The 27,943-nt window shown below is 45.0% G+C and overlaps 2 protein-coding genes across 2 annotated transcripts in view; both read left to right on the plus strand.

Moving 5' to 3' along the window:
* The window catches only part of lpin1b (lipin 1b), a 16,223-nt gene extending 2,798 nt beyond the window's left edge, over window positions 1-13,425 (plus strand). Inside the window, exons 3-20 of the mRNA XM_079753920.1 lie at window positions 98-193; window positions 2,560-2,855; window positions 4,299-4,406; window positions 4,706-4,829; window positions 5,093-5,480; window positions 5,740-5,833; window positions 6,311-6,495; window positions 6,679-6,772; window positions 7,138-7,207; window positions 8,252-8,344; window positions 8,725-8,792; window positions 9,573-9,711; window positions 9,909-10,057; window positions 10,547-10,633; window positions 11,803-11,955; window positions 12,436-12,550; window positions 12,920-13,023; window positions 13,123-13,425. Coding sequence (XP_079610046.1) covers window positions 98-193; window positions 2,560-2,855; window positions 4,299-4,406; window positions 4,706-4,829; window positions 5,093-5,480; window positions 5,740-5,833; window positions 6,311-6,495; window positions 6,679-6,772; window positions 7,138-7,207; window positions 8,252-8,344; window positions 8,725-8,792; window positions 9,573-9,711; window positions 9,909-10,057; window positions 10,547-10,633; window positions 11,803-11,955; window positions 12,436-12,550; window positions 12,920-13,023; window positions 13,123-13,327 — 2,568 coding nt within the window. The 3' untranslated portion in view covers window positions 13,328-13,425. The remainder of the gene's footprint in view (window positions 1-97; window positions 194-2,559; window positions 2,856-4,298; window positions 4,407-4,705; window positions 4,830-5,092; window positions 5,481-5,739; window positions 5,834-6,310; window positions 6,496-6,678; window positions 6,773-7,137; window positions 7,208-8,251; window positions 8,345-8,724; window positions 8,793-9,572; window positions 9,712-9,908; window positions 10,058-10,546; window positions 10,634-11,802; window positions 11,956-12,435; window positions 12,551-12,919; window positions 13,024-13,122) is intronic.
* A 2,357-nt stretch (window positions 13,426-15,782) lies between these two features.
* On the plus strand, window positions 15,783-25,649 carry gnpat2 (glyceronephosphate O-acyltransferase 2; the record flags this gene model as incomplete). The annotated part of the gene is made up of 16 exons (XM_079754242.1): window positions 15,783-15,794; window positions 16,694-16,882; window positions 17,178-17,354; window positions 17,826-17,973; window positions 18,379-18,506; window positions 19,152-19,227; window positions 19,715-19,866; window positions 20,369-20,499; window positions 21,384-21,625; window positions 22,890-23,150; window positions 23,445-23,524; window positions 23,995-24,135; window positions 24,467-24,566; window positions 24,813-24,906; window positions 25,019-25,080; window positions 25,333-25,649. 16 exons carry the CDS (start codon window positions 15,783-15,785, stop codon window positions 25,383-25,385), a joined length of 2,046 nt encoding a protein of 681 aa, XP_079610368.1. The 3' UTR covers window positions 25,386-25,649.
* Window positions 25,650-27,943: the final 2,294 nt, after the last annotated feature.

The following is a 27,943-nucleotide window of genomic DNA, read 5'->3' on the forward strand; positions in this document are numbered from 1 at the left end:
GCTTGTCTTTTATTCTCCTCACCTTTTCTCACATTTCATCCCCTCCCATGACCTCCCCTCTAACCTCTCCCCTCCATCCCTGACCTCTCTCCTCCAGGTGGACATAGAGGTCAACGGGGAGGCAGTGGATCTGCATATGAAGCTGGGGGAGAACGGAGAGGCCTTCTTCGTCCAGGAAACAGAAAACGATGAGGTTTGGGAAAACCCAATATTTGAACTTGCGTGTATGTTATATGAATACAATAAGAAACTAGTAATAACAATTTACAATTTTCAGGAAATCAAAGAAATGTATTATGTATATGTCAATTCCCGCAAATCGATTTTTAAAAATAAATGTATTCAAAATAAATGAGAGTGCAGCATATGTTCAAAGATGTGTTCAGTTTCTCTACTCATTATTCAGCGACTGTTTGCAGAGCGAGGAAAACCAGACATGACCATTGTTTACATCCTAGACCACTATCAAAACAATCTCCTTAAAGGCCCCACAGTGTACAGAGTTGAGATGGCGAACAGTGATCTCTCCCATTGGTTAATTTGGACAGTCTTCCTCTATACACCAATGAGAACTCTGAAAGAACCTTTAAACCGCATGTGCGTCCTGCATTCTAGTAAATCTTGTTATCAGACAGACAAGATGAACCTGTAATACAGTTTCCTGTTAAAGAGATATAAAAATAGGAATGGATGCAACTTGAACCTGTTGAACTTGATAAATATTGAAAACATCAATACAAATTCTTATTATTCTTGTGGCCCTCGCACTCACCAACAGGCCAATAAATATTTAGATATCAATTTGAGATAAATGGATCGTGTCTATATCAAAACCAATTCTAAACCCGTTTCAGACATTGTGAATGTAGGCCAAGGTTCAAACCCATGGCATTACATGATATGGTACTAGATCCAGGGATTGCAGACTATGGTGCTAAAGGCTGGACTGGCTGATCTGCACCAACAAGGGGAGGAGAGGGAATGACTTTCCCCGGAATGGTGTCAGATTCTCTGGCACAGTGAGAGAGGGGGGTGGGGGGGTTGGGTTGCATGGAGATGGGGTCCCATACCGCCTTCTTGGCTGGTGCTGTGGCTTCAGATGACAAATGATCCGAGCTCTCATTTTCTCTCTCTCTCTCTCTCTCTCTCTCTCTCTCTCTCCCTCTCTCTCTCTCCCCCTGTCCCTGTCTCTCATCTTCTCCCTCTCTCCTCTTCGTTTTGAAAGGGTCTCAGTAGAGTCAGTAATGCTGAGTCTTTGTGGAGAATCCTGATTGCTTTAGAAATGTCATGTTTAGAATCACTCACCAAAGAGTGCACGTGAGTCCATGTGTATTTGCATTGCTCCTCCCCCTCCTCCAGGAATCCAGATTTTCTTTCCTAGAAGGAACAGGCTCTGCAGTGGCCCACTTTCACAGAATTAGGGACGCATATCCTGTACTGGGCCAATGCTTTTGTTTAGCTGGAACGTCTCCTCTGTCAGAGAGAGAGAGAGAGAGAGAGAGAGAGGTTTGGCTCATATTCTTGCCAAAGTTCAGCTAATGGAGTTGTTTTTCAGCCGACACACTGCCTATGTAGACAACAATACCTACAAGGAGTGAGGCTTTCCCTCCACAAAGTTGGGCCAATGTTGAACTGAGCGCGTCAGCTGTTGTGATTGATAGGATTCTGGGTGTATTGCAGGTTATTCTGGGATTGCGCAAGCCAGACAAGGTTACAAACACAAAGCTGTTTTTGTTGAGCCACAGTCAAATTCAAGGCCTACTTCCTCCAAATAGAGCATGCTTTTTTGATGAATTATCGTAACGAAAACATAATCATGGCACAGATAGCCCTATAACAAGTTTAATTTGTATCCTTAGATACTTTTAAGTTGCACAGAAGAAAACCAGCACACATGTGATGTTGTTATAGAAGACATTTCAAACTTTAGATTCTATCTACACTGTTTCCTGTATCCCGGAAGTTGTTCCATCCTAACTGAACATCTCCCAAATATGTGACATGGTGTCATAACACTCTTTCCTGTCTTAACAGGAAGTTGTTCCATCCTAACTGAACATCTCACAAACATGTGACACCGTGTCATAACACTCTTTCCTGTCTTAACAGGAAGTTGTTCCATCCTAACTGAACATCTCACAAACATGTGACACCGTGTCATAACACTCTTTCCTGTCTTAACAGGAAGTTGTTCCATCCTAACTGAACATCTCACAAACATGTGACACCGTGTCATAACACTCTTTCCTGTCTTAACAGGAAGTTGTTCCATCCTAACTGAACATCTCCCAAACATGTGACACCGTGTCATAACACTCTTTCCTGTCTTAACAGGAAGTTGTTCCATCCTAACTGAACATCTCCCAAACATGTGACACCGTGTCATAACACTCTTTCCTGTCTTAACAGGAAGTTGTTCCATCCTAACTGAACATCTCACAAACATGTGACACCGTGTCATAACACTCTTTCCTGTCTTAACAGGAAGTTGTTCCATCCTAACTGAACATCTCCCAAACATGTGACACCGTGTCATAACACTCTTTCCTGTCTTAACAGGAAGTGGTTCCATCCTACCTGGCGACCTCGCCCATCATGTCCGACGGTGCCATCTTGATCAGCGGGTCATTGATGAGCAACAAGAGCTGCGGGCTTACCGTCCAATCGCTGGGCACCGCGGGCACAGCCGGAGAGAACGGGAGCGGGGCCATGATGAAGAAGAGGAGGAAGAGGAGGAGGAAGGCGGCCCGGGCGGACAGCGTGTGGCGGGAAGTGAACGGGGAGTACTTGGGGGACGAGGACATGTTCACCATCGACATCAGCTCGGACGAGGAGAGGGCGATGGAGACCAGCAGGTGAGAGGCGGCTGGTGGAGGAGGAATAGTGGGGGGGGGGGGGGGTACTTAGAGGAGGGGGGAGGGGTACGTAGTGGAGGACTGGGCGGGGTACGTAGAGGGGGGAGGATAAGCTCTGGGGAAGAGAGGGCAGAGAAATAAAGGAAACGGAATGGGATGATCTGTTCATTTTGGGGGGAAAGAAACTCAATTTTGGCAGAAAGTTAAAATTTTAATTAAAAAAATTGAAATGTATTATATTAGGAGTGCTGAAGTACTACAAGCCGCATGTCATAGTATGTCATGTTGTGTTTTTTGTAATACTACCTCAAGGTGTGAGGGAATAACTACCTCAAGGTGTGAGGGAATAACTACCTCAAGGTGTGAGGGAATAAAGGGAACTGAAGACTGACAGGAATACGTGTCAGTCTGTATGTGTGTGTATGTGTGTGCGGCGGGCTGAAGGGGAAACAGTGAATGAAACCGGCAGAGAGAAAAACAGTAGTTCACATTTATGGTGTTTATGTGCAACAGCTGCGATGTAAGTCATATGGCAGGTGAGAAAGAACGGACCGCGTCATGTGGACTTTAATAGCCTTCAGATACAGGCCGGCTTACAATAATGCACACACATACACACTGAAAAACACACGCACACACACAACCTCCCCCCATACAGACACACACACACACACACACACACACACACACAGAAAGACACTCAAACAAATATGGAAACAGTTGTGTCAGCGCAATCACTTGTTCTTCTGAAACGTGGAATTGCTTTTCCACGAGCCTGCATAGAAAGAAAACAGTGATGTAACCTGTCCTGTGTGGGTGTGTGGGTGTGTGGGTGTGGGCGTCTGTCTGTCTCTCTGCCGGCTTTGTGCTGCTTCTGCTTTGTGGTTTCTTTATCAGAGCGAAAGTAAGAGCGGGAGCTGGAGATGCAGTAGGATAGAGAGAGAGATAGGATGTAAGCAAGCAGGTTGATCCTTTCGTTCTGTGCAGGCTCATGTTTGCTGCTGTGTTTGACTGACGTTGTGGAGGTGGGTGAGGGCAGTGTTTGACCCCAACACTCACGTATGGTTGTTTTGCAGGTCTAGAAAGACCTAAGAGGGAATAATATGGGACTTTTAGGCAGAACCAGTGACACCAACACACTTTCTGCACCCCCTCAACTTTGACCTCATTTACAAACGACTGCAAAATTTAGAGGTAGCATTTGCTTGAGTTTATATCGTTGGGTATTATTATATTTTTGAAATTCGTTTTTTGGTGTTTTATTCATGTAAAGTCAAAAGTATGAATGGCTGAAAAATGTCAATGTGTTGGCATTCAAAAAAAAGAAAGTCTTTACGCACCCACATCCTGTAAAAGCTGCTTTGATGGTCATTGTGTTCTATGTTACGAAACATTGAATGTGGTATTTCCTTTTTTTGAAATGGGTGTGTCTGTCTGTCTCAGGGCCCGTGAAGTATTTAGAGACGAGGGGACTGTCTGTTCTAACGGTGGCTCATACAAAACGGCGGGGGCTTACGCCCGTTCAGACGGAGACTGGAGCCCTAACCACAGGTGCACACACACACACACATGCACACACACAGACACAGACATGCACACACACATACATACACACACACACACACACACACACAAGTGCACACTCATTCGCACACACCAACGTATACACACACACACACACACACACACCAACACTCACCCACAAACACTCACACGTGAACACGTACGTACCTACACCACAACACACACACACACACAAATGTAGCAAACACGCACACAGAAATATCCCATTAATAAAAGCCATTAACTTCTGGTGTTGTCATATTCCTACCTGTTGCTTCCTGTTGCAGCCCTAATGTCTCTCGGCCCAACACGCCCAAGAGTGACTCAGAGCTCATGACGAAGGCGAAGGAGTCAGCCAATCAGGACCCAGCGATGCACTGGGCCTGGGGGGAGCTGCCCCAGGCTGCCACGGTAACCAAACTGTGACACTATTAGGGTGTGTGCGCACGAGTACACACACGGCCACACACCCAATCCATCAACACACAGTCTAGCGACTTCTCCACTAGTCTCTAATTTGACATTTTGATCCGCATGCCTCAAGACAGTTTGAGGAAATGTCTCAAGAAATATCCATTACAATTGGAATCTGGCACATTTGAATGGGAACAGAAAGTTAACACGTTTATAATCCTCCCATGTTCTCCCCCCCCCCCCCCCCCCCCCCTCTCCAGCCCTCCTTCCTCCCGGTCCAATCCGAGCCGCTGCCTGGAGGCTCCCTCATGTCCATCCAGTTGTCCGACAGTACCCACTTCCGGGTCATCCCCCCGGACGCGGCCCCCGATTACGGCGAGATGCATTGCCCCGCCGCGTCGCCGACGCCATCCCACGGCCGGAGGCTCACCGCCATGGCAACAGCAGGAGAGGAAGAGGAAGGCGGAGGAAGAACTGCCCCTGTCGAGAGGCCGGTGGTCCATGGCGTTGGCATGGAGAGCGAGAAGGGGAAGGAGACAGGGGCGGAGTTAATCACGGCAGAGTTAATCGCGGCGGCCTTGGCGTTGGAAACGGACATCATCACGGCCTGTCCGCTTCCAAAGATTGATTCTCCATCCAAGAAGAAAGGTAACAAATCGATCGTTATTATCCTTCCAAAACTCTGCATTTTATCTTGTTAAAAAAATGATGTATAGAATGGAGGCAGTGATGACTGCTGCTTGCAATTGAAGAATGTTGACGAATAGCATGTCAAGAGTTAGTTTTTCCCGGAAAAGAAAAGAAAATTGATTTTAACATTATTTTTTTTACAAAAAACACCGAAGCTCATTCACAGCTTATTGTGGTTTGAATTCACTTCCTCGGTGCAACTGTTCTCTGAATGCAGTTAAAAGGAGCCGCCATCTTGGCTCCGACGGCATCTACCTGGATGACATCACGGAACTAGAGCCCGAGGTGGCAGCGCTGTATTTTCCTAAAAGGTACAAAACAAACACAAACACACACACACAAGAATCAAACACGCAAACCAACACACACACACACCGAGGCAAACGCAAAAACGTTGGCATCAAGATTCAAGATTCAAAGGTTTTGTTTGTCACATACTCATACAGGATGTGCAGTGAAATGTTTGTGTGACATACTCTGTGTTCCTGTGCTTAAAATAGAAATAAAATACAATAGAATAAAAATAGAATGAAATACAATATATTTTCTATCAGAAATATTTCAAATATATGCCAAATTAAAACTGGATAAACAGGGAGATGTACAAATTGTATTGTGCAGTATGGCCATGGTTATAGAGTCAAAATGCAGAGGGAGGGATGGGGGACTGCCAGTGGTCCTGTATCACTCAGTGACTGAGTTCAGGGCTCTGATTGCCTGGGAAAAAAAGGATCCTCAGTCTCTCTGTACGCGTTTTTTAACTAACCGGCCCTTTGCCTGGTCATCAGTGAGGGCGGTGGGACCACGAGGTCCGGCCTGGAGCAGGCCCCGCGCAGTGCCAGTCTGTCCCCCCAGTGGGTCAGCTCCGGGGGGGACAGCGGAGTGGACAGCTACTGCGACCAGATGACTGACCTGCCCTCCATCGCCATCTCTCTGTGTGGGGGCCTCAGCGACAACAGGGAGATCACTAAAGGTGCGGAGTGAAGTCTCATCACTTTGTTGAAGATTCTTGGCTGACGCACAAGAACACAACCTTGTGTGTCTTGAATGTCAGTCAAGAATCATAGAAAAGTCGGATTCATCAAATGAAGTGACGGGACTTCTGAAACTAAACTAATAACTCTTTTTTTCGTCGGCTTCGACATTGTCCCTCTAGATCAGTTCCAGGCCAAGGCTATCTCCTACCAGCAGTTTTCAGAGACCCCCACCCTCATCGAGGACCCCAACCTGGTCGTGAAGATCGGCTCCAAGTAAGAGGGACCCCCTTATGTACCCCGCCCACGTCACATAAACACCCCTGCTTATGACCGTATGGAATGTGATCACATGGAAACCCCTTGCCAGCCAAACCTTAATGTATATGTATATGAATATGTGTGTGTGTGTGTGTGTGTGTGTGTGTGTGTGTGTGTGTGTGTGTGTGTTTGTGTGTGTGTGTGTTGATATTTGAAATAGCATAGATGATGACAGGGCTGTGAAGAAAGAATTGCGATGCATGCAGAATATATTTCAGAACGTCAGGAGTAATTTTAGGCTGAATTGTTGGTTTTCGCGAATCTCAAAGGGTCACAAGGTTGACGGAAGCCGTGTTATTAATGCCTGTTTTCTCCCTCAGGTACTATAATTGGAACACAGCAGCACCGCTGATGCTGGCTATGCAAGTCTTCCAGAAACCTCTGCCAAAGGTAGAGGCTAGACACACACACACTCACAACCTGGCACGCACATACACATACACACAAACACACCCACACACATACTCACCAACGACCAAACATACACACGCACACACACCCACACACATACTCACCAACGACCAAACATACACACGCACACAGACACGCGCACACACACACACTCATAAACGACCAAACACACTAGATTGGTACACCACGCCCCCTTCTGACAAAAAATAATACTACATGGTAAATGTATTATTTAATAAATGTCATAAATATTTAACCACATAATGACTACATCTGACTAAATGCCATTCAAAAATGTTATAATCGAAATAGTTCAACAATACAAAATACTTTATTGCTCGTTCCTTAAAACGACAACCACCCGCTGGAGACGAGTTGAGTTGAACAATGTCTTCCTCTCTCTTCCATCCTTTTGTATGACTCCTCCATTATCTGCTCCATTCATCCACTCATCCATCCACCCCCCATTGCAGTTCTCCTGCCTGACTTCTTTTTATTCAGCCTTACATTACCTTTTCAGCTGTGTGACTGGTGCAATCGGCTTCAGCCCTGTAGGTCCACAAAATATTAGTCCCAAATATCCCTCCACCAGGAAGGTTTTTGGGCAAACTCCTTCCAGGTGGGAGCTACCTTTTTCTTTGTATTGTTTGTATTTTTGGTTGAATCTTTATTAATATGTCAACCCTGTGAGGCAAAACCGCCTGATAAGTGTTACCAAGTTGGACGCAGCCATTTCAGTCCAACATTTGCATTTATTTTTTTCCTTTGCCGAAATCCTTCTACCAATCTCCCCTGAAAACCCTTTTTAACAGTTTGTGTTTTTGTCGAATACGTATTCTTTGAACCATTTGTTCCTTCCAAGACGCATTGGTGTTTGTCAATGTTTGTTCAATTTAAATTTCTCCTTCAGTTTGCCTCTTTAAGTTTTTTTTTATTTTGTGTTTTGTTTGGTCATGCTGTGGTCATTTGTTGGCGGTGTGTGTGTGTGTGTGTGTGTGTGCGTCTGTGCACGCTTCGTTCCAGGCTACAGTAGAGAACATCATGAAGGAGAAGATGCCAAAGAAGGGAGGCAGGTGGTGGTTCTCCTGGAGAGGAAGGACCAGCAGCAGTAAACCAGTACGCACTGTCTTTACGTTATACCAGGTTAAAGTCACATTATAAAGCACCAATCAACACGCCGCGCTTAATGAGACGGTCGCTCTGATTGGGCAATAACATTTACATTAATGAGAGGGTCGCTGTGATTGGTCGAAAGTGTGCTGGATGGTAGACATGTGGACAGTGTAATTCTGTGGCGGTTGATTTTTGCCGTGAATAAAATGAAAGAAAGTATAATAATATTATTTGCAGCAGATTGGATCTATGAAGACTACATTTGAAATGTTGCCGCTGGTGACTGAACGGCCTATTGCATGTATCATGCGCAGCTTTAAATGGTGTTATGCAATGCGACATGTGGATCCAATGATCCATGACGTCGTGTGGTCTCTCTGTAGGAGTCCAATTCTGAGCATGGAGGCCTTGATTCAGAGGAGCAGTCTGAGAGCATGGAAGGGATGAACAGGTAGGCAGCGATACAACTGAGACGTTGCGTACATCATTTATCAAATGAAGAAATATGTGTGTAAATATGTGTTTTCAAATGCATCCATAAAACCAGACTACAAGTGAATTCGTACCTAATATATCCTTTACCCTACTGTTAGTCTCACAAATCTGAATTGAGATTCATATCTAAAGAGATCTAAGGTCTGGTGGCAGAAATCTTGGTGTACCGGGCGTTTTACTTTCTTTCGCTTCATATTTGTTTCGACCAATCATGTGGCTGCAGGCGGGAAGCTTTGAGGGTGTGGTGGGCGAACACAAACCCGGCCAGCAGTAGTAAACTGCGCAAAGGTTTCATACAGTTATTAAATACGCTTATTGGAATACAGATTTGTTCTTGCGAAACAGGAAACAAGGTGTAAAGGCCTTTTTATGGTCCCACGTTCCCGCAACGCAAAGACCACGCAGACGCAGTCGTGAACGTTTATGGTTCTATGTCGGGTTTTAGCAAGCGGACCAATCACAGCCCTTGCTGCTGCTCGCCTCGACGGAAGGTTACGATTTTTGGCAGGCGCACGCCCGGCCCTTGCAGTGAACGCAAGGAGGGTCCGCAAGGACGTAAGGGGTCCGTAACCCCTTTGCGTTGCGTGAACGTGGAATCATAAAGAGCCCTGGACTCTTCCCCTTGCAGGTGCTGGCTTCCTGTCTAGACTCTGTGCTGTTTCTCTCCAGTTGTGCTGCTATCACTGTAGGACTGTCCGATCCCAGATTTCTTACCGTGGACCTTTTGTGTTCCCAGACATAAAGAGGAGTCGTCCTCCAGTGACGACGACCACATGCTAGACACAAAGGGCCCCGCCTCTGTCCAATCAGGAGCTATGCTCTCGCCGGGGGGCGTGTCTTACAAGAAGACGCTCCGCCTCACCTCAGAGCAGCTGGTGAGAGGCCTGCTGAAGTGGCTACCGTGGACTCATGCTCATACACACACACACACACACACACACACACACACACACACACACACACACACACACACAGTGCACATGGAGACACAAACATGCGTCTTCTCCCTTCCCTTCTCCGGCTGTATTCATCTCACTTGTCTCTCTCTCTCTCTCTCTCTCCCCCCCCCCAGCTGTCTCTGCAGCTGCAGGACGGACGCAACGACGTGGTGTTCAGCGTGACCACCCAGTACCAGGGCACATGCCGCTGCCAGGGCACCATCTACCTGTGGAACTGGGATGACAAGATCGTCATCTCAGACATCGACGGCACCATCACAAGGCACACACCGATATGTTCATTTATTGTTGAAGTTCAGGTTATATAAGGTCACACATTCAGTTTGTGTGTGTGCGTGCGCGCCGGCATGTGTGTGTATGCGTGTGTGTGTGTGCGTGTGTATGTGTGTATTTGCAAGTGGTGGGTCGGCTTAGATCGATCCTCCTAACTTTGGTTGAGGTGTCCCTGAGCAAGAAACCGTACCCCAACTGCTCCTAAAGAGCTGGCTGTTCCTTGCATGGCGGACTCCGCCGTCTATGTGGGACTGTGTGTATGAATTGTTGTCAGTCACTTTTGATAAAATCATCTGCTAAATTTAAAATGTAATGTAAATGTGTGTGTGTTTGCAGCTGCATTGGTACCTCTGTGTTGACTAAACACCATCTCTGTGGCCAAATAAAGCCACGTCCTCACAAAAGTTAACAGAAATGTGTGCCTGCGTGTGTGTGTGTGTGTGTGTGTGTGTGTGTGTGTGTGTGTCCCTGCGTGCAGGTCAGACACTCTGGGCCATATCCTGCCCACCCTTGGGAAGGACTGGACCCATCAGGGTATCGCCCAGCTCTACCACAAAGTCAGCCAGTAAGCACTATTTCAGTACTGTCCCAAACACGTAGACTTATTTAAACTCTACTCACTTCCATTGCTCATGCATTACCCACATTTCTGCATTCACCATTACATGTTCGCCGTCATTTCCATTTGGGATGTCTCAGGTTATTGAACGATCATATCTTATAACATTATTACTGTTATCTAAAGTTCTCTCTCTCTCTCTTTCTCTCTCTCTCGCCCTCTCTGATCTATCTTGCCTCTCTCTCTCTCTCCGGCTCATCTGTCTCTCGCCCTCCCGCTCTCCCTCTACTTATCTATCTTGTCTATCTCTATCTCTCGTCCTCTCTCTCTCCCTCTACTTATCTATCTTGTCTATCTCTATCTCTCGTCCTCTGTCTCCCTCTACTTATCTATCTTGTCTATCTCTATCTCTCGTCCTCCCGCTCTCCCTCTACTTATCTATCTTGTCTATCTCTTTCTCTCGTCCTCTCTCTCTCCCTCTACTTATCTATCTTGTCTATCTCTCGTCCTCTCTCTCTCCCTCTACTTATCTATCTTGTCTATCTCTATCTCTCGTCCTCTCTCTCCCTCTACTTATCTATCTTGTCTATCTCTATCTCTCGTCCTCCCGCTCTCCCTCTACTTATCTATCTTGTCTATCTCTATCTCTCGTCCTCTCTCTCCCTCTACTTATCTATCTTGTCTATCTCTATCTCTCGTCCTCTCTCTCCCCCTCTACTTATCTATCTTGTCTATCTCTATCTCTCGTCCTCTCTCTCCCTCTACTTATCTATCTTGTCTATCTCTATCTCTCGTCCTCCCGCTCTCCCTCTACTTATCTATCTTGTCTATCTCTCGTCCTCTCTCTCTCCCTCTACTTATCTATCTCTATCTCTCGTCATCTCTCTCCCTCTACTTATCTATCTTGTCTATCTCTATCTCTCGTCCTCTCTCTCCCTCTACTTATCTATCTTGTCTATCTCTATCTCTCATCCTCCCGCTCTCCCTCTACTTATCTATGTTGTCTATCTCTATCTCTCGTCCTCTCTCTGTCCCTCTACTTATCTATCTTGTCTATCTCTCGTCCTCTCTCTCTCCATCTACTTATCTATCTTGTCTATCTCTATCTCTCGTCCTCTCTCTCTCCCTCTACTTATCTATCTTGTCTATCTCTCTCTCTCCCCACCCCCCCTCAGGAACGGCTATAAGTTCCTGTACTGTTCGGCGCGAGCTATCGGCATGGCGGACATGACCCGGGGCTACCTCCACTGGGTGAACGAGAGAGGCACCATGCTGCCCGTGGGCCCTGTGCTGCTCAGCCCCAGCAGTCTCTTCTCCGCCCTGCACAGGTGACACACACACGCGCACGTACACACACGTACACACACACACACACGTACGTCACACAACGCACACACACGCGCACGCACACACACACACGTACGTCACACACACACACGTACGTCACACACACACACACACACGCACATGTACGTCACACACACACACACACGTACACACACACACACACACACACACACACACAGTAGTTCGGTCCACACAAGGACACCTGCATGTACACGCACATAGGACACAGACGCACACACGTGCGCAAAAGGACACGCACACACAGACACACGCATACACGTGTGCAGAAGGAGACACATGCACACATACACATATCAACACACACATGTTCAATCATTCCGAATCAATCATAATAGTCAAGGCAGAGCTCCTGCCTAGCTGCCTGTTGCCTTAGAAGGTGAACATGGAAGGCATCCGCTGCACAGCTCGTCTGTTTACCCCTGTGTGGGTGTGGCTTTCAGGGAGGTGATTGAGAAGAAACCAGAGAGGTTCAAGGTGGAGTGTCTGACCGACATCAGGAACCTCTTCTTCCCCAACAAAGAGCCCTTCTATGCAGCCTTTGGAAACCGACCCACGGTGCACATTCCTCCTACTAAATAACATCTAATGTTCATAGTTTAAAATAACTCCTGTGTCCTACATCCGGTTTTTATAAGAGATAACTCATGAGCACACTGCAAGAGCCTCTGGTGACTTTAGAAATGGTCCTGAGTGTTATAGAAATTATACAACAATATTGTTGTTTATTGAGAGATCTGGAGGAGAGAGCTGTGACGTTATTCAAATCTTAAATCTACATATGTAGTTATTCACGGACTGTTTACTATGTTATTATCTTCAACCACAATCTTCACTGTTGAAAATCAATCAGACTTCTGAGCATTATCCATCATTGTAAAGGTGTTAACTCCAGTAACAGTCATACTGTCCCGTGTCTCTGTGTAGGATGTGTTTTCTTATAAGGAGGTAGGCGTCCCCCTGAACCGGATCTTCACCGTCAACCCCAAAGGAGAGCTGGTGCAGGAACACGCCAAGACCAACATCTCATCGTAAGTCGTCATAGCCCCCCAACTCTGCGGGCAAACATTTGTAACGCAACCATGCAAACGTCGAGAATAATTTCGCTATCATTGTTTCTGTCTCCGCAGATATGTGCGTCTGGGGGAAGTGGTCGACCACGTATTTCCTTTGCTCATGAGAGCCAGTTCGTCTGCCTTTCCCTGCGCGGATACCTTTAGTCAATTTACCTACTGGAGGGAGCAGCTCCCTCTGGTGGACAGTCAGGAAACTACAGCTCCGGAGACTGCTAGCGCCACCGACGACTGCAGCGGACGGGCAGTGGGCAGTGTGTAGCGTTCTCCAGATTTTGTGTAATGTAGTATGTGATTGTGTGTGTGTGTGTGTGTGTGTGTGTGTGTATGTGTGTGTGTGTGTGTGTGTGTGTTTGTGTTTATGGGTGTGTGTTTGGGTGTGGGTGTGGGTGTGGGGGTGGGTATGTGGGTGTGTGGGTGACATTTAGAGAGATTTCAGTGAGGAGCAGTTGCAGAGTGTGGCTCTTTTTGTCTTTAGTCTTAAATGAACAATGTTCTGTAAAACTGCACTTTCTTTAAGGGATGCCATCCGTGGCTGAAATGATGTATGAACAGAGATACATGCAAACATTAATAAATAGATAGATAGATAGATAGATAGATAGATAGATAGATAGATAGATAGATAGATAGATAGATAGATAGATAGATAGATAGATGAACATTTGAAACGTATACTCAGGCAGCTTATTACATGTAATATTTATTTATTTGTCTTTTGAGTTGATGTAGTTTTGAAAAAATATATATTTCTTATTTAAACTATAGATTGTTTTATTTGGTTCATGCTGTTTTAAACAGTGATATATTTTGAGAAAACTAACAATATTCAACAACCCATAGGACATATATTGCGGTTGGTACTTTTATTAGACATTTGTTCCTATATTTGTCACATATTATTTTTAGAGATTCTGAACACTGAATGCAAATGTGCATGTCACTGTATGTGAAACCAGAATGTGTTAAGTTTATATGATATTTTGCTGTATCTTTAAAGTCTGGCGTTCAGATGGTATATTACAAAGCACAATGCATGTGGAGGAAGGTATACTCGGTTGTGTATTAGATTTGGCTTCGAAAAATGAGTAAACAACATATCCTTAGAAAGAGAAAGCCTTAACTTACCACTTGCTGAATGACCCTTTGAGGATTCAGGTAACAAGTGGAAGCTTCTGTTTGTGTGTGTGTGTGTGTGTGTGTGTGTTCATTTGTGTGTCTGTGTGTGTGTGTCGATGTGTGTGTGTGTGTGTGTGTGTGTGTGTGTGTGTGTGTGTGTGTAACCGAGATTACATGATATTTAAGACATATTAGACATTTATTAGTTTTTTGGGTTTTTTATACCCAAGGTCCGACATCATTTTGTATGAAGGCATGAGTTTTCGGTTTGTGGCCGCTACACCGTCAATTGTGTTGTCTTTTTATATTGTCCTGTCGATGTTACAAACCCTCATCATGTCAATCATAGAAGCTCCTCCACTGTTCATACTGTATATGTGCCATATATTTCAACAACAAAGTGTGTGTGTCTATGTGTGTTGAATATTTTTGTTAGTGTGTGTGTATCTGTGTGTGTGTACGTGTGTGTTCGTTTGTGTGTGTGTGTGTGTGTGTCTGTGTGTGTGTGTGTGTGTGTGTGTGTCACGTCTCTCTGCATGTATCCAATCTCCTGCCAAGCACTGTATTAATCCAGTGTGTAACTCGTGTTAGTAGTGTCTTCAAACTGCTTGCATGTGTGAGCAAAACGTTACCTGATAGCCTGATATTTCTTTCACACGTTCAGGTTAGAAATCAGTCCTTTCTGGTTGGCCAAATCAAATGCATTGGATGCAAGTTGATGTTAAGAGCTTCAAAACAAAGAAGTGTTTTATTACCAAAGCACTGCAGAAATGAGAACAATTGAAATCAACTTTTCTTTTGCAGCTGAAATCCGAAGCACATGCACAGGGAAATTCAGTACCTGTCAATGTGAATTTCCTTGTGGTTTATTTAACTATATGCTTCTCATTTATTTACGAATGCGTCACTGAATATCACAAAAGTATTGTAGGAGGACTGTGTGGTGGTTAAGTAGTGATAATAAGACTAATTCTTTCTATGAAAGAGGCCAGGTGGCTGTCTTGACTCATCACTATTCACTGAAGTTATTTCTCCGCAGAACATCGTTGTTTTTTTTTACCAATTCACTGTTAAAACATTGTTATCAGAATCAATGAACTTGCCTTGAATTAATTCCCTGTCAATAATAAACAAATGTGTTCTGTGTTGATAAGTCCAGTCTCCTGTGATCTTCAACTTCCAACACATGTCAATTATGTTTCAAAAATAGGAGAATGTTTTTGTTTTTAGTGTTTAACATTTGAATTCCGACTTCATGAAACTTGCAGTAGGATTATGACTTTTCATTTTAGAAGACTCCAGACTCACCTTTCCCATCTAAATTCATTTAAAATCACACAACTCCGCAATGAAAGTCATGAGTTATCTGCGAAAATATTTATGAATTGGACTTTCCTGGTAGTCCACCTGACAAAAGGAGGACCGCCGTTCATGCATCCTGGCGGCACCCCTGGAGGAGTTACTAAAATACAGCCTTACTATTGGCCCGGTATATTGTGTCGCCTTTTATAGCACCCTAGGGTGTCAAGCTGCATGCTTCACTTTACAAGTACAATGCAGGCAGACTGAATAAGCAGCTGCTACGACGGAACTACATCATGTCGACCCCGGTAAGAACGCTTTTCTATATTGTAAATTCGCGGATATCGAATGGTAGTAGTGTAGTCTTGTTTTTGTGTTGCCTATGCATTGTTTGGCCAGTGTTTATGCTGTTAATCGAAACAATGAACGCCGCTTACCATGAATAAGAGTGTATCATACACGGGGCCATCCCATAGGGCAAAGTTTACTTAACCAAGATAAAGAAAACAGTTTATTTGTCCTTATCTTCTATCTACAGTCCAAAGAGCTAAGGGTAAACAAAGCCAGTCGCTCAGAGTGCACTAGCAGTCACCTTCCCTATATATTGGACTAGGGATAGGATCCGGACTTCAGCGTTATCCTGCTCACCGCAACGCATTTCCGGTCACTTACTTCCTATGATCTATGTACATCGGTTAACAGGTTCCGGAGCGAGACGAATAAGAACACAACAAGACTAAGGATAATAAATGCGGAGTTGTTCAAATTAATTTAGAAAAAAATAAAGATTCGAATTAAATTTAACCGGAACAATATTAGACTGTTTAAAGTCCCTCCCTCTCTCTCGCCTCTTGCCGGTAAACCTTCTACGCGCTAAACCCATGTGACTGAAGTCCCGCCCTCTCTCTCGCTTATATTTGGCGCATCGCCTTCATGGCATTCCTTGGCGAGATAAAAACGCCAGAGAACGATGTTACCTCCCCTATATTAAATGATGGGAGACTCACAAATACAAACATATAAAAAAATATTCAGAACGGTGGCGAAAACATATATATCTATAAAAGTATACAATAAAATAGTATATTCATCCCTGTTTCTGTGCTTTGCAACAACAACAATTAAAACAAACACGAAAGCAAGAGACACCCTAGCCCCTAACCCTAACACCTCATAAGCCTACACATATATACCCTTCCCTCAGCAGAGAGACTCAGTCAATAATGAGGAGGAGTTTGCTGACATACTGGAGGACCTCAGGCGAAGCTGGGACCTCGGCCACGCCCTCAGGACCTTCAAGCCCTCCGTGCCCGGCACAGGAGCCCCGCCCTGTAGCGCAGCTGACCTCACCACCGCCGTACGCACGTCCCAGCACCTGCAATACATCACCAAGGAGGTATGTGTGTGTGTGTGTGTCTGTGTGCGCGTGCGTGTGTGCGCCTATGTGTGCTTTTTGCATCTCCAAATTAGGATTAGGATGCAATTTTTTTTTTGTTTGTTTAAAGAAAATTTAGGCCTACAAAAATAAAATGTTGTAGGCCAATCATATGACTCAAATTAATTAAATTAATACAGTTAAGAACATAAGTGAGAAATCTCCACTCGGAGTGTTTACAGGTACATCTATGTGACCGGTGTATTGCCTCAGCATGCCAAGAGTAAAGAGACAGCCCCTCCCCGTTCTGGTGTAGGTCGCCGTGGAGACGGGGTCCTCGGTGGAGGCGGTGGAGCAGCAGGTGGGGGTCATCCTGAGCGAGATGTCCCAGAACCTGCAGATGAGCTCCATCAGGCTGCTGGGCTACGGCCTCAACAAGGCCATGAAGAGGCTCTTCACCCGGGTCAACGTCAACATGGACGGGCTCCCCAGGGTCAGGGCTCCACTTATACCTGCTGTCCACTTTTTCATATTTTTCATATTTTTCTTGTTTTTCCTTTTTTCTTATTTTTCCTTTTTAAATCTTAAATCTTCTTTTTTTTCTTTTTATTGTAGTTTCTTGCTGTGAAACCCTTTTTTTTTTTTTAAAGAAAAAGTGTTTGACAATAAAAACTCAGTAGCTAACCAGCAATCCCCCCGGTCACATGAACAGTGATGGTGGGGGTGTTTGTCAAAGGTCATGGTTCAAACCCCGATGTCCGCAGGTGTCCTTGAGACCTCTAAACCCCAGCCTGTTCCTTTTAATGTGTACCATAAATACAAAGATTATTTTATTTTTATATATATATGTGTCATAACTTTAAACAGATCACCACTGCTATATTAACACCTTACACCAAGGGTTACAACTATGCTGTATGTGGTTGTGTATTCTGATGGCCGTGTGAATCGTTGCACCCCATAGCTCCAACCGACCGCCCAGGGGTACCCGGTCATCCTGATGCCCAACCATCGGAGTTACATGGACTTCCTCATCATCTCCTTCCTGTCGTTCACCTACGACATGCCCATCCCGGTGATCGCAGCAGGAACTCGCAAGTATCTATTTCAATGTGAAAGCGTCGTAGCTTCCAATGTAGCGTAACACAAAAAAATATTATACGATAAATAAATATAATCAAAGCCCTTTTAGACTTTTATTGGGATTAAGGGATATACAAATAAAGAAAAAATTAATTCATTTTTTTATCCTCTATTTAACCAGGCGAAGTCCCATTGAGATATTAAAATCTCTTTTACAAGGGAGCCCTGGGGCAACAAGATTTTATTTGTCTTGAACCTATAGATATAGCTGTGGGTCAGATATTCTTTAATTTAGTTAATAGCGGCAGCAGAAAAGTTACACAATGCAGGTTTAACATCTGCATCATGCGATTTCTATGTCAGACATGTCTTGGTGTACAGACAGTTTATCTCTCTCTCTCTCTCTCTCTCTGTCTCTCTCTCCGTCATTCCAGCCCTTTCGAAAATGAAGTTGATGGGTGAGATCTTTAGACGTTGCGGAGCATTCTACATCCGCCGCGGCATCGGTTCAGACAAGTTGTATTGGGCGGTTCTGTCCGAGTATGTCAAAACCATCGTACGGGTAAGACCGCAGCCTTGTCTCACACCTTCTTTGACCATCTCTGTGTCTTGTGCATGAATAACAGCACAATAAGTACAACTTTTTTACTTATTGTGAAATAAGTAAAAAATGGAAGGGCTCATGTGTCGGGCACGGAGGGCTAGAAGGTCCTGAGGGCGTGGCCGATGTCCCAGCTTCGCCTGAGGTCCTCCAGTATGTCAGCCATCTCCTCCTCATCATTGACTGAGTCTCTTTGCTGAGGGAAGGGTATATATGTGTAGGCTTATGAGGTGTTAGGGTTAGAGGCTAGGGTGTCTCTTGCTTTCGTGTTTGTTTTAATTGTTGTTGTTGCAAAGCACAGAAACAGGGATGAATATACTATTTTATTGTATACTATTAAAGATATATATATGTGTTTACGCCCCCATTCTGAATGTTTTTTTTATATGTTTATAGTTGTGAGTGGAATCCTTCCGATATGTTCTGCTGTTTTGCCCCAATTTCGGAAAAATGAAGACGTCTGAGCGATCCAAATGGATTAAGAACATTATGGAAATTCGAATTCTAGAATTCCCTTAGAATGACCGATCACTGTTACTGCTCAGGTTAACCTCCTGTAACCACCTGCTCCTCTATGTGTGACCGACCCAACGTGTTGCCGTGCAGCGAGCCTACGCGCCCTTGGAGTTCTATGTGGAGGGACTGCGCAGTCGCACTCTGAAGGCCCTGCCACCCAAGCTGGGTGAGTGAAGAGCCTCCCTTCTCCTCAAGCCCTTTGAGACCCTTTTCCACGATAATGCAGGCTGTTGCAAGTGTGCTATATGTGTGCGTGCCTTCGTCTCCAGGATAGTCCCTGTGGTTAGGGTGGGGTAAGGGAGTCCCAAGCTCAAAGGTTCCTGGGTCAAACCGCAATGTCTTTAGCCCAAAGCCTGTGTGGGCTGAGGCCGAATTATATTTTTTTGAAGTTCCACGTCCAAAATAGAATTGAGTCCTACTGTATATGTATCTCCGCTCCTTGTGATTTGGGCCTATAGGTAGGCCTCCTTCAGAAAGACGCATTAAACCCCACCTGCTCATTAATGATAACGAAATAGCTCTGGATAAAAGTGAATGAATTGAATGGTGTTAATGGTGTGTGTGTGTGTGTGTGTGTGTGTGTGTGTGTGTGTGTGTGTGTGTGTGTGTGTGTGTGTGTGTGTGTGTGTGTGTGTGTGTGTGTGTGTGGCTAGGTATGATGCACATGGTGCTGGAGCCCTTCTTTAAAGGAGAAGTGTATGACATCACCCTGGTGCCCATCAGCATCAGCTACGACCGCGTTGTGGAGGAATCCCTGCTGGCCCACGAGCTACTGGGGGTCCCCAAGCCCAAGGAGACTACCAGGGTACCCTCTCCCACGCACACACACACACACCCAGACACTGTCGCAGACACACACACACACACACACACACATACCCAGACACTGACGCAGACACACACACACACACACACCCAGACAAAGACGCAGACACTGACGCAGACACACACACACACACACACACACACACCCAGACAAAGACGCAGACACTGACGCGCGCACACACACACACACACACACACACACACACACACACACACACACACACACACACACACACACACACACACACACACACACACACACACACACACACACACACACACACACACACACACACACACACACACACACACACACACACACCTATAGCAAAACATGTCTTATTGGCTAGCCCTGATTCTGTAAAAAAAATTCAATAACTAGTTTTGGGTTGATGTCCATGTTAATACTATCGCTATCTGCTATTTTTTCCGCATATATAACCATATAACTGTAATCACGTATTAATTTCTCGCTTCTACAGGGACTTCTGAAGGCCAGCAGCGTCCTGTGGGAGAACTACGGCAGCATGCACGTTAATATCGGCCAGGCTCTGTCCGTGAGAGAGATGTGTCAGGGCACGATCGACCGCAACCACTACACCCGTACACCACGGTACTAAACACCACACACTACTACACTACACACTATAGCTCCACGTGCGTGTAAGGACAGTGGTTCCCCAAATGTGACTTTAGGTGTACCACTCAAATGTCATCAAGCCCTTTCGCGTACAACCTCATATTGAAACGGTAAAAAGTGGATGCGCATGCAGTGGCTGGGCAGAGAGTGTCAGCTCTCCCTTAATGCATAATTATTAATTTATAGTATTAAATAAATAAATCGAATTATCAGAAAGCTAAAATGTCAGCATAGCAATGGAAAACACATGATGTAATGCACAAATCGATCCTATTATTTATTTTATATAAAAATAATATATTTATTTATTTTTAATTATCCTTATAACTTTTAGAAACTTTTAGAAATAGACAGTAAACCCACATACCACCTGCATTACCCTTGTATACCACCAGGGGTAAGCATACCACATTTGGAAAAAAAAGACTGTGTTGGGAGGTTATTATTATGCACCCACGGTAGACTGATCTTCCTCTCAGCATGAAATGTCAATGCTTGGACAAATTGAACAGAAAAATGTTGACAGAAATAGTGCAATGGCTCGGGATGGTGACTCCCGAGACACAAGGCTCTGGGTTTGATTCCCAATGTCTGTAGGGATTGTATCCATGAGCAAAATGTTATTCCCCTTCATCTCTTATGCTGAATTCAGATGAATCTGCCAAATAAGAAAGAAACACAGTGTTATTCATTTCAATCCATTTTTCATCAAAACTCCACTCAGTCGATTGACGATAGATCCTTAACGGAGCCTTCCTTCAAACTGATTTCCAACCCTACATTTTCCATCTAATTCCCCCCCCCCCCCCCCCCCCCCCCTGTTCCCACCAACCCCTGACCAAACCCTCCCCCTCCAGGGACCTACCCCAGAGGCCCAGCGAGGACCTGCAGGCCTGCGTCAGCCTGGTGGCGCATCGCGTGGTCCGGGTCCAGGAGCAGGGCTCTGTGCTCAGTCCCTGGTCTCTCATGGCCTGCGTGCTGCTCCAGAGCCCCGTCTCCAGCCTGGTCCAGGAGGGCCTGCCCTGGGGAACCCTCACCCAAAGGACTCTCTGGCTCCGGGGGCACGCTCTGGCCTTCGGAGCTCGTCTCAACTGGCCTGGTGAGTGGGTGGGTGGGTGGGTGTTGGTGCACAGGAGACGGGGATGGTTGGATGGATGAATAGAGTGGGCACGCAGATGCGTCTTTGTCCATGCAAATGCCCCGGGCTTTGTCCTGCTGAATGCCGCCCAATCAGACAGAGATTTTTCAGCCAATGGTATTCAAATATACGAGAGACAGCCCACAACGGATACAGAAGAGATATCTCTTCTGGTGAAGTAATAAAGGGTTAGGGGTTAGTAATTGTGTAATTTAGCAGATATTACCACTCAAATATGAACTTAACTTTGACTTTTCAACCACACTCACAGTTGAAAAGGGATTAACTTCCAATTAATAATATTTCAATCTTTTACAATATTACAGTTTAAGTATAGTAACATACAGGAATTATATATTTAGATTTTTCTTTTACTCCTTCCATACATAGACATTAATCCTTCATTACAAACCCATTGGAGATAGCTAAAGTGCAAAGCTATCCAATAACTTCAGTCATGCATGCTAATTTAAACCAAGGCATGCTTCAGTAGCCCCCTATTTGGCCACTAGAGGGCATTTGTAAAACAACAACCTTGTATTGCAAAGGACGACTGCATTGCATTGCGCAAGGCAAGAGTTAAAGACTTGTCCTTCTTCAGTGGCATCTGCCAGCAGCTCACTGCAGTACAGTAAATGCTTTTTGACTCGGGTCTGCTCTGAAGATCAGACAGATTAGATGAATGCAAGTTGGCACAAGCATTCAGATTCACTTAGGAGGCGTCCCTAGGGATTACAACACCCTAAGTCCATTACCCTGAAGGGACCTGACTAAACCGCCTCACAGTCCAGTGTGAGCACATACACACACATACAGACTCATATACAAGCGCCCACACAAACACCTTCCCCCCACATACACACACATTTGCACCCCCTCTCAATACACAGCCCCCAACACACACACACATACACAAACGCAAACACATACACCCTCCCTCCCCCTACACACATACACACACACACACACACACACACATCCGGATACACGTACACATACGGACACACACATGTACACATACAGACACACACGCATACACAAATACACAGACACACACACACACACATATGGACACACAATTACACATTTAGGAACACTCACAAGCTATATGTAATGACAACTGCAATGTACACTAACTCTTTACATTTCAGACACACACACACACAAAAACACCTAAACGCCAGCAAATCGCATTTCTAAGGAATCTGATACTTGCTCTCTCTAGGGGGGACCAGGGAGTCGGACGAGGTAATGTCATCCAACATGTCTCTCCATCACTCGGTGGTTCAACGTCGAGGGGGTCAAGTCTTCCTGCTGGAGGAGGAGGGCTTTGCGGGGAGACAGCCAATCAGTGCAGAGGAGGGCGTGGCCTGGAGAGCGGTGGCGGTGCTCATGATGGTGTCCTATAGGAACCAGGCGCTGCATGTGTTTGCGCGGCCAGCCATGCTAGCGGTCGCCATGCACGTCACGGCAAGTCGGCAGAGACGTAAGTGTAGAGATACACACACACACACACACACACACACACACACACACACACACACACACACACACACGCAGATGGACTACACACACACGCAGATGGACTACACACACACGCAGATGGACTACACACACACAGATGGACTACACACACACACAGATGGACTACACACATAAACCCAGACAGATGGACTACACACGCACACTGTACAACACTGTGGTACAAACCTAGTTCATGTTTTAGGTTAGAAAAAAAAAAAAGACACGCACACACAAACAATCCCCTTTCCGTCTCCAGGCGAGCTCCAGGCCTTCTTCGTCTTCCTGCTGGACGTGTTCTCAGTAGAGATCGTCTTCACCCCCGGCCAGTCCTATCAGGTAACGCCTGAGCAAGAGTTTCTATCAAATGATCTGATTTCGAAAGTGAAGTGGTTGCTACTACTGATGAAGTACGTGATACATGATTTAATAATGTTTTCATATTTTTATTTTATAACACCATGTTTTATTATATAATTATTATTTTTATTATTATTATTATAGCTCCTCATTTGGTTAATATTTATTTTTAAAAAACGCTCACGCCAATAAAGCATCTGGAATTTCGAATCATGTATTTCAACTCATGTTATAACGTACTGTGTAAGTTGCTGAGAGATACGTGTAGGTTGCCTATTTGGCACCATATCTTTGAAATATTGCAGTGCCTTTTTGTCTTGTCCGGTCATTGGCTGACACTCATTAAAGTTGAGAGGGCTCTTTACTAGTGGTCAACGTATTCCGTTCTACTACCTGCTGAGCCAGGTGTGTGCTGGGAGATAAACGTGCGCCGATCACGTGTTTATCAGGACTTTGAGGAGGCGTGCTCCCTGCTGGGGAAAGCCGGAGCCATCCAGTGCTGCCAAGAGGAAATATCCGTGGCTGACGCTGGGCAGCAGACCATGACGTTCCTAAAGACACTTCTACAACCCTTCATGGACTCCTATCAGGTCACATGCCGGCATATAGTACCCATTGATTGGCTCACTGATTGGTCAATGACGGCCTTCTACCGTCTGTTATTCCTGAATAGCAAAAGGCTGCTGTGAATAACAGACCGTTGCTATGGACGCAGTTCCAACCATACAATCTAATTGACAATTATTGATTTATTTTGTACATAGTAGTCATTATTGGTGAAGTTTGGCTCGCTGTACATTATCCCCTTACATAAGACCAATGTATTTTGTATTGATAACATCTAAACTGTATTTTAACAATTTTTTATTTATTTATTTAAACGAGACAATGTTTTATTTGTGTTTTTGTTGCTATGTTTAGGTTGTGTTCAGTCATCTGTGTGAAGTGGGAGTCCACACATTCTCAGAGAAACAGTTTGTAACCTCCGTACGAAAGCTAGCCACCAGCCTCATCCTCTCAGGTAAAATAAAATGAATAAACGGTAAAAGGGATTATTCAAATGATCTGTGTGGAAACTGGAAATATTAGAGAGATTTCAAACAAAATCTCCCGGCATAGATTACCACCATGTATGTTTTTTTTATTTTAAACTAAATTACAAGTGACACTTTATGACACTTAATTTTATGTCGGAATAGATTTTTCCTCTGTTAGTCGAGATCCCCTTCACACAGTTTATCCTCTTTATTATCCCCCCCTCCCATAGGTGAGCTTCAGACCTATGAAGCCCTTTCCTCCGACACGCAAAGAAACGCTCTGTTGTCCCTGCTCCGGCTGGAGGCGGTGACAAAGTTAAGGACGTGAGTGATGAGCTTAGCACCTGCAGGGCAAAGCTGTTTGGGCCCTAAGCTCCTCTGGTGTGGGGCAGAGTGAACACTGTCTGTCGATTCATCTGATGTTCTCCTGTTTCAGGGCTGAGCAGACAGAGTACAGCGTTAACAAATCATCCGTACAAAGAATCGCAGACATGCTGTGTACGTAAGCTATATCGTCTGCCGTCACTGGAATCACTTTGTGTTTATATTGTGTGGTTTTACTTTTCTAAAACCAAATCTTCAGTGATTATCTTAATAATAAAATGTGTGTTTCCTGACTGGAAAGGTATTCTAACGTGATAATTTCTGACAGTACTGAAGCATGTGTTTAAACATTTTAAAGTTTCATGTTTGAATGTGTTGTTCTTACTAAGCTTTTTAATTTCCTTGCTGTTGCTTCCTCCACTCTAGGCGGTAAAATCCCACTTCAGAGTGTCCTGTCAGCCCCCGACTCCAGGCTTTAGACAACCATACTTTCCATCATTCACCTACCACCCTCCCCCTCCTCTTCTGACTCTCCTCAGACGAAGTGCCTGCTCTAATACCTGGCTGTGCTCCATATTTGGCCACCTCCCCTTACTTCCTGTACCTGAGATGTTGTGGAACTCATCAAATTTAATACAGCAACTTTTTAAGTGAAAACAACCGTTCTTGCCGCAATACCCGTTTTCTTAAATGATCCCCATGCCCTGACCTTGTTAAGATGTTGGCGTTCCCTTTTTGCCTTAGTTCTGTGTATCAACTGTGTCATTCATAGGCAACTTGACCAAATCACTTTCAGTTTCTATGAATACATGTTCAAGTGCTTTCAAAAATCCAGAAGGACTGCTGGAATTGCATCTAACAATCGATTTGTGCAATTATGTGACATAATCTAGTAGTCCAGAGGATACAAACCTTGTTGCGTCTATAACACATTGTCATATCTGAATAGACATCTTTGTTTGAGATATTTATTTTTGATTTCTGTATATCATGTAATAAAGGATGTAATAAAATTAAAAGCACCTTAATTGCAGGTCTATACACTTCACACACTGTGTTGTACAACCAATGTTTTTCATACATTTTGTGTTTCGTCCCAGGTTATAAAAGTCGTCTTCCTTTCAAATTAACAACTATAACAACCTTTCAGCACAAATAACCCTTTTAGCAGATACAAGAAGGGCCCTTTAATGCCAGTAGCCAATAGAAAGAATTATATTATACGTATCCCCATTATGTTATCTATATACAGGTGGCACGTCCACTTTGATGCGCAGAGCAGTGACGGGGTCTTGACAGAACACCGAGATGTACTCCAGCACTTTGGAATTCATCTTTTTCTCCGTCTCTTTCGCGCGGTGGCGCTCTTTGTCCCACCTGTCCTTCTCGCCGTTCATCTGCGAGAACAGATTCGCCTGAATGGTGCGTAGCGTCGCGGCCAGCACGTAAAAGCCCCCCTGCATGGCGTGGCAGAGCGCCGCACCTACGCTGAGCGCCGCGCACATCAAATTGGGCACCGTTTCGCACACCACGCACATCGCTTCTATGAAGTGGAGCGTGCCCTTCCGCGCGGGGGGTGGGTGGTGGCTGTGCTGCGGGTACCCTTGGGCCGAAGAGGGAGGGGGCTGCTGGGCGTGGTTGACGAAGTACCTCGCGCAGTCGGCGAAGTGGCTCGCGGCGCGGCGCAGCGGGAGAAGCGCCAAGTAAAGGTGGCATGCCGCCTTGGTGAGCGCGTGGAAGAGCAGCCGCAGCTCGAGCACCGCGTGGCCTGGAGATAAAGAGGGCATCAAGGTCAGAGAGTCAAGTCTGATTAACACAAACAGCGTCTGCCACTGGATTAAAGTTAGTTTCGCCGTAGTGGACTTCACTCTTATGTTTCACCCTAGCACACGAAGCGCCAAAAGGGCAGGAAGATGGCCGTGCAAGGTTATGGCTCGGCAGGACCCCAAGATTTCACATTAGTTGCCAAATCAAGTTCGTTTGTTCAACGTTTGAGTGTGTGTTGTGTGTGTGCGTGCGTGCGTGCGTGCGTGTGTGTGTGTGGACGTGAATAGTTCATTGTAGTGTGCGCAAAATCAATTTGGGGGATTTAATTTCTGACATTTTCTTTCCTTAGGATAAATTCAGGTCATAAGTTGAGGTATCCTCAAAAATACAAACTCTTAACACTTTAGGCAATAGAGTCTAAATAGCGAACTGACTTGTATGTTCTCTTTTTAAATCCCTATAGACGCGTGGTGCGGTGGACAGATTTAAATCGTTAAGCTACCAATTGAACGATGCATTGCTAATTGTCTATGAAAGCTGTTTCATACCGCAGTAGGGCGGAAGACCACTGCCACATTCTTCCATTGACGGAGGAAGGTTCCAAATCTCTGCTAACCATTGTCTCTTACCGTCTATAAAACACAGAAGCCAGAGCAAGGCAATACTCGCAGCCAATGAAGTCCACCAATCCATGAAGTCCTCTCGGAAACGAAAAAGTTAATATAAAATAAATACAAATGAATTGTAATTCCCAAGGTAGGCCTATGCCTTGCTGGTCACGCTTTCTGTCTCTCTGCTGCAATACCTAAACATGAAGACGCCTGCTAGTATAGCTTTCTCTGCAGGTGCCGTCGGGACAGAAGCCTAGCCTAATCGTGAATGTTAAAGGTGTAAGTTACCTACTGGGTGTCACCTGCGCATTAAGGTCGCTCGGCTACTACTGAGGTGGTGGAGGGGCGCGTGACAGAGTCATGATGTGTGAGTGTAGTGGGTTTGTATAGGGTTTGTTTCTGACATGCAGGTTTGCATGTCACAGCCAAGATCTTCTAATACATTTGGATACATATATGGCCAAACAATTACACATGCATTGTGCTTGTTTGAATAGGCCTATTTCAGAAAGTAGTACTTTCTGAAATAGGCCTATATATATATATATATATATATATATATATATGCAGTGCATGATAGTAGGCCATGTGTGTGATTTATTTTCTTTGTCACACAACTCATTTATTGAACCCTTGTTTTCGACAGGAGGTTCGTGTGA

Source organism: Pollachius pollachius (genome assembly GCF_949987615.1).
Source record: "Pollachius pollachius genome assembly, chromosome: 16".
NCBI classification, from domain to species: domain Eukaryota; kingdom Metazoa; phylum Chordata; class Actinopteri; order Gadiformes; family Gadidae; genus Pollachius; species Pollachius pollachius.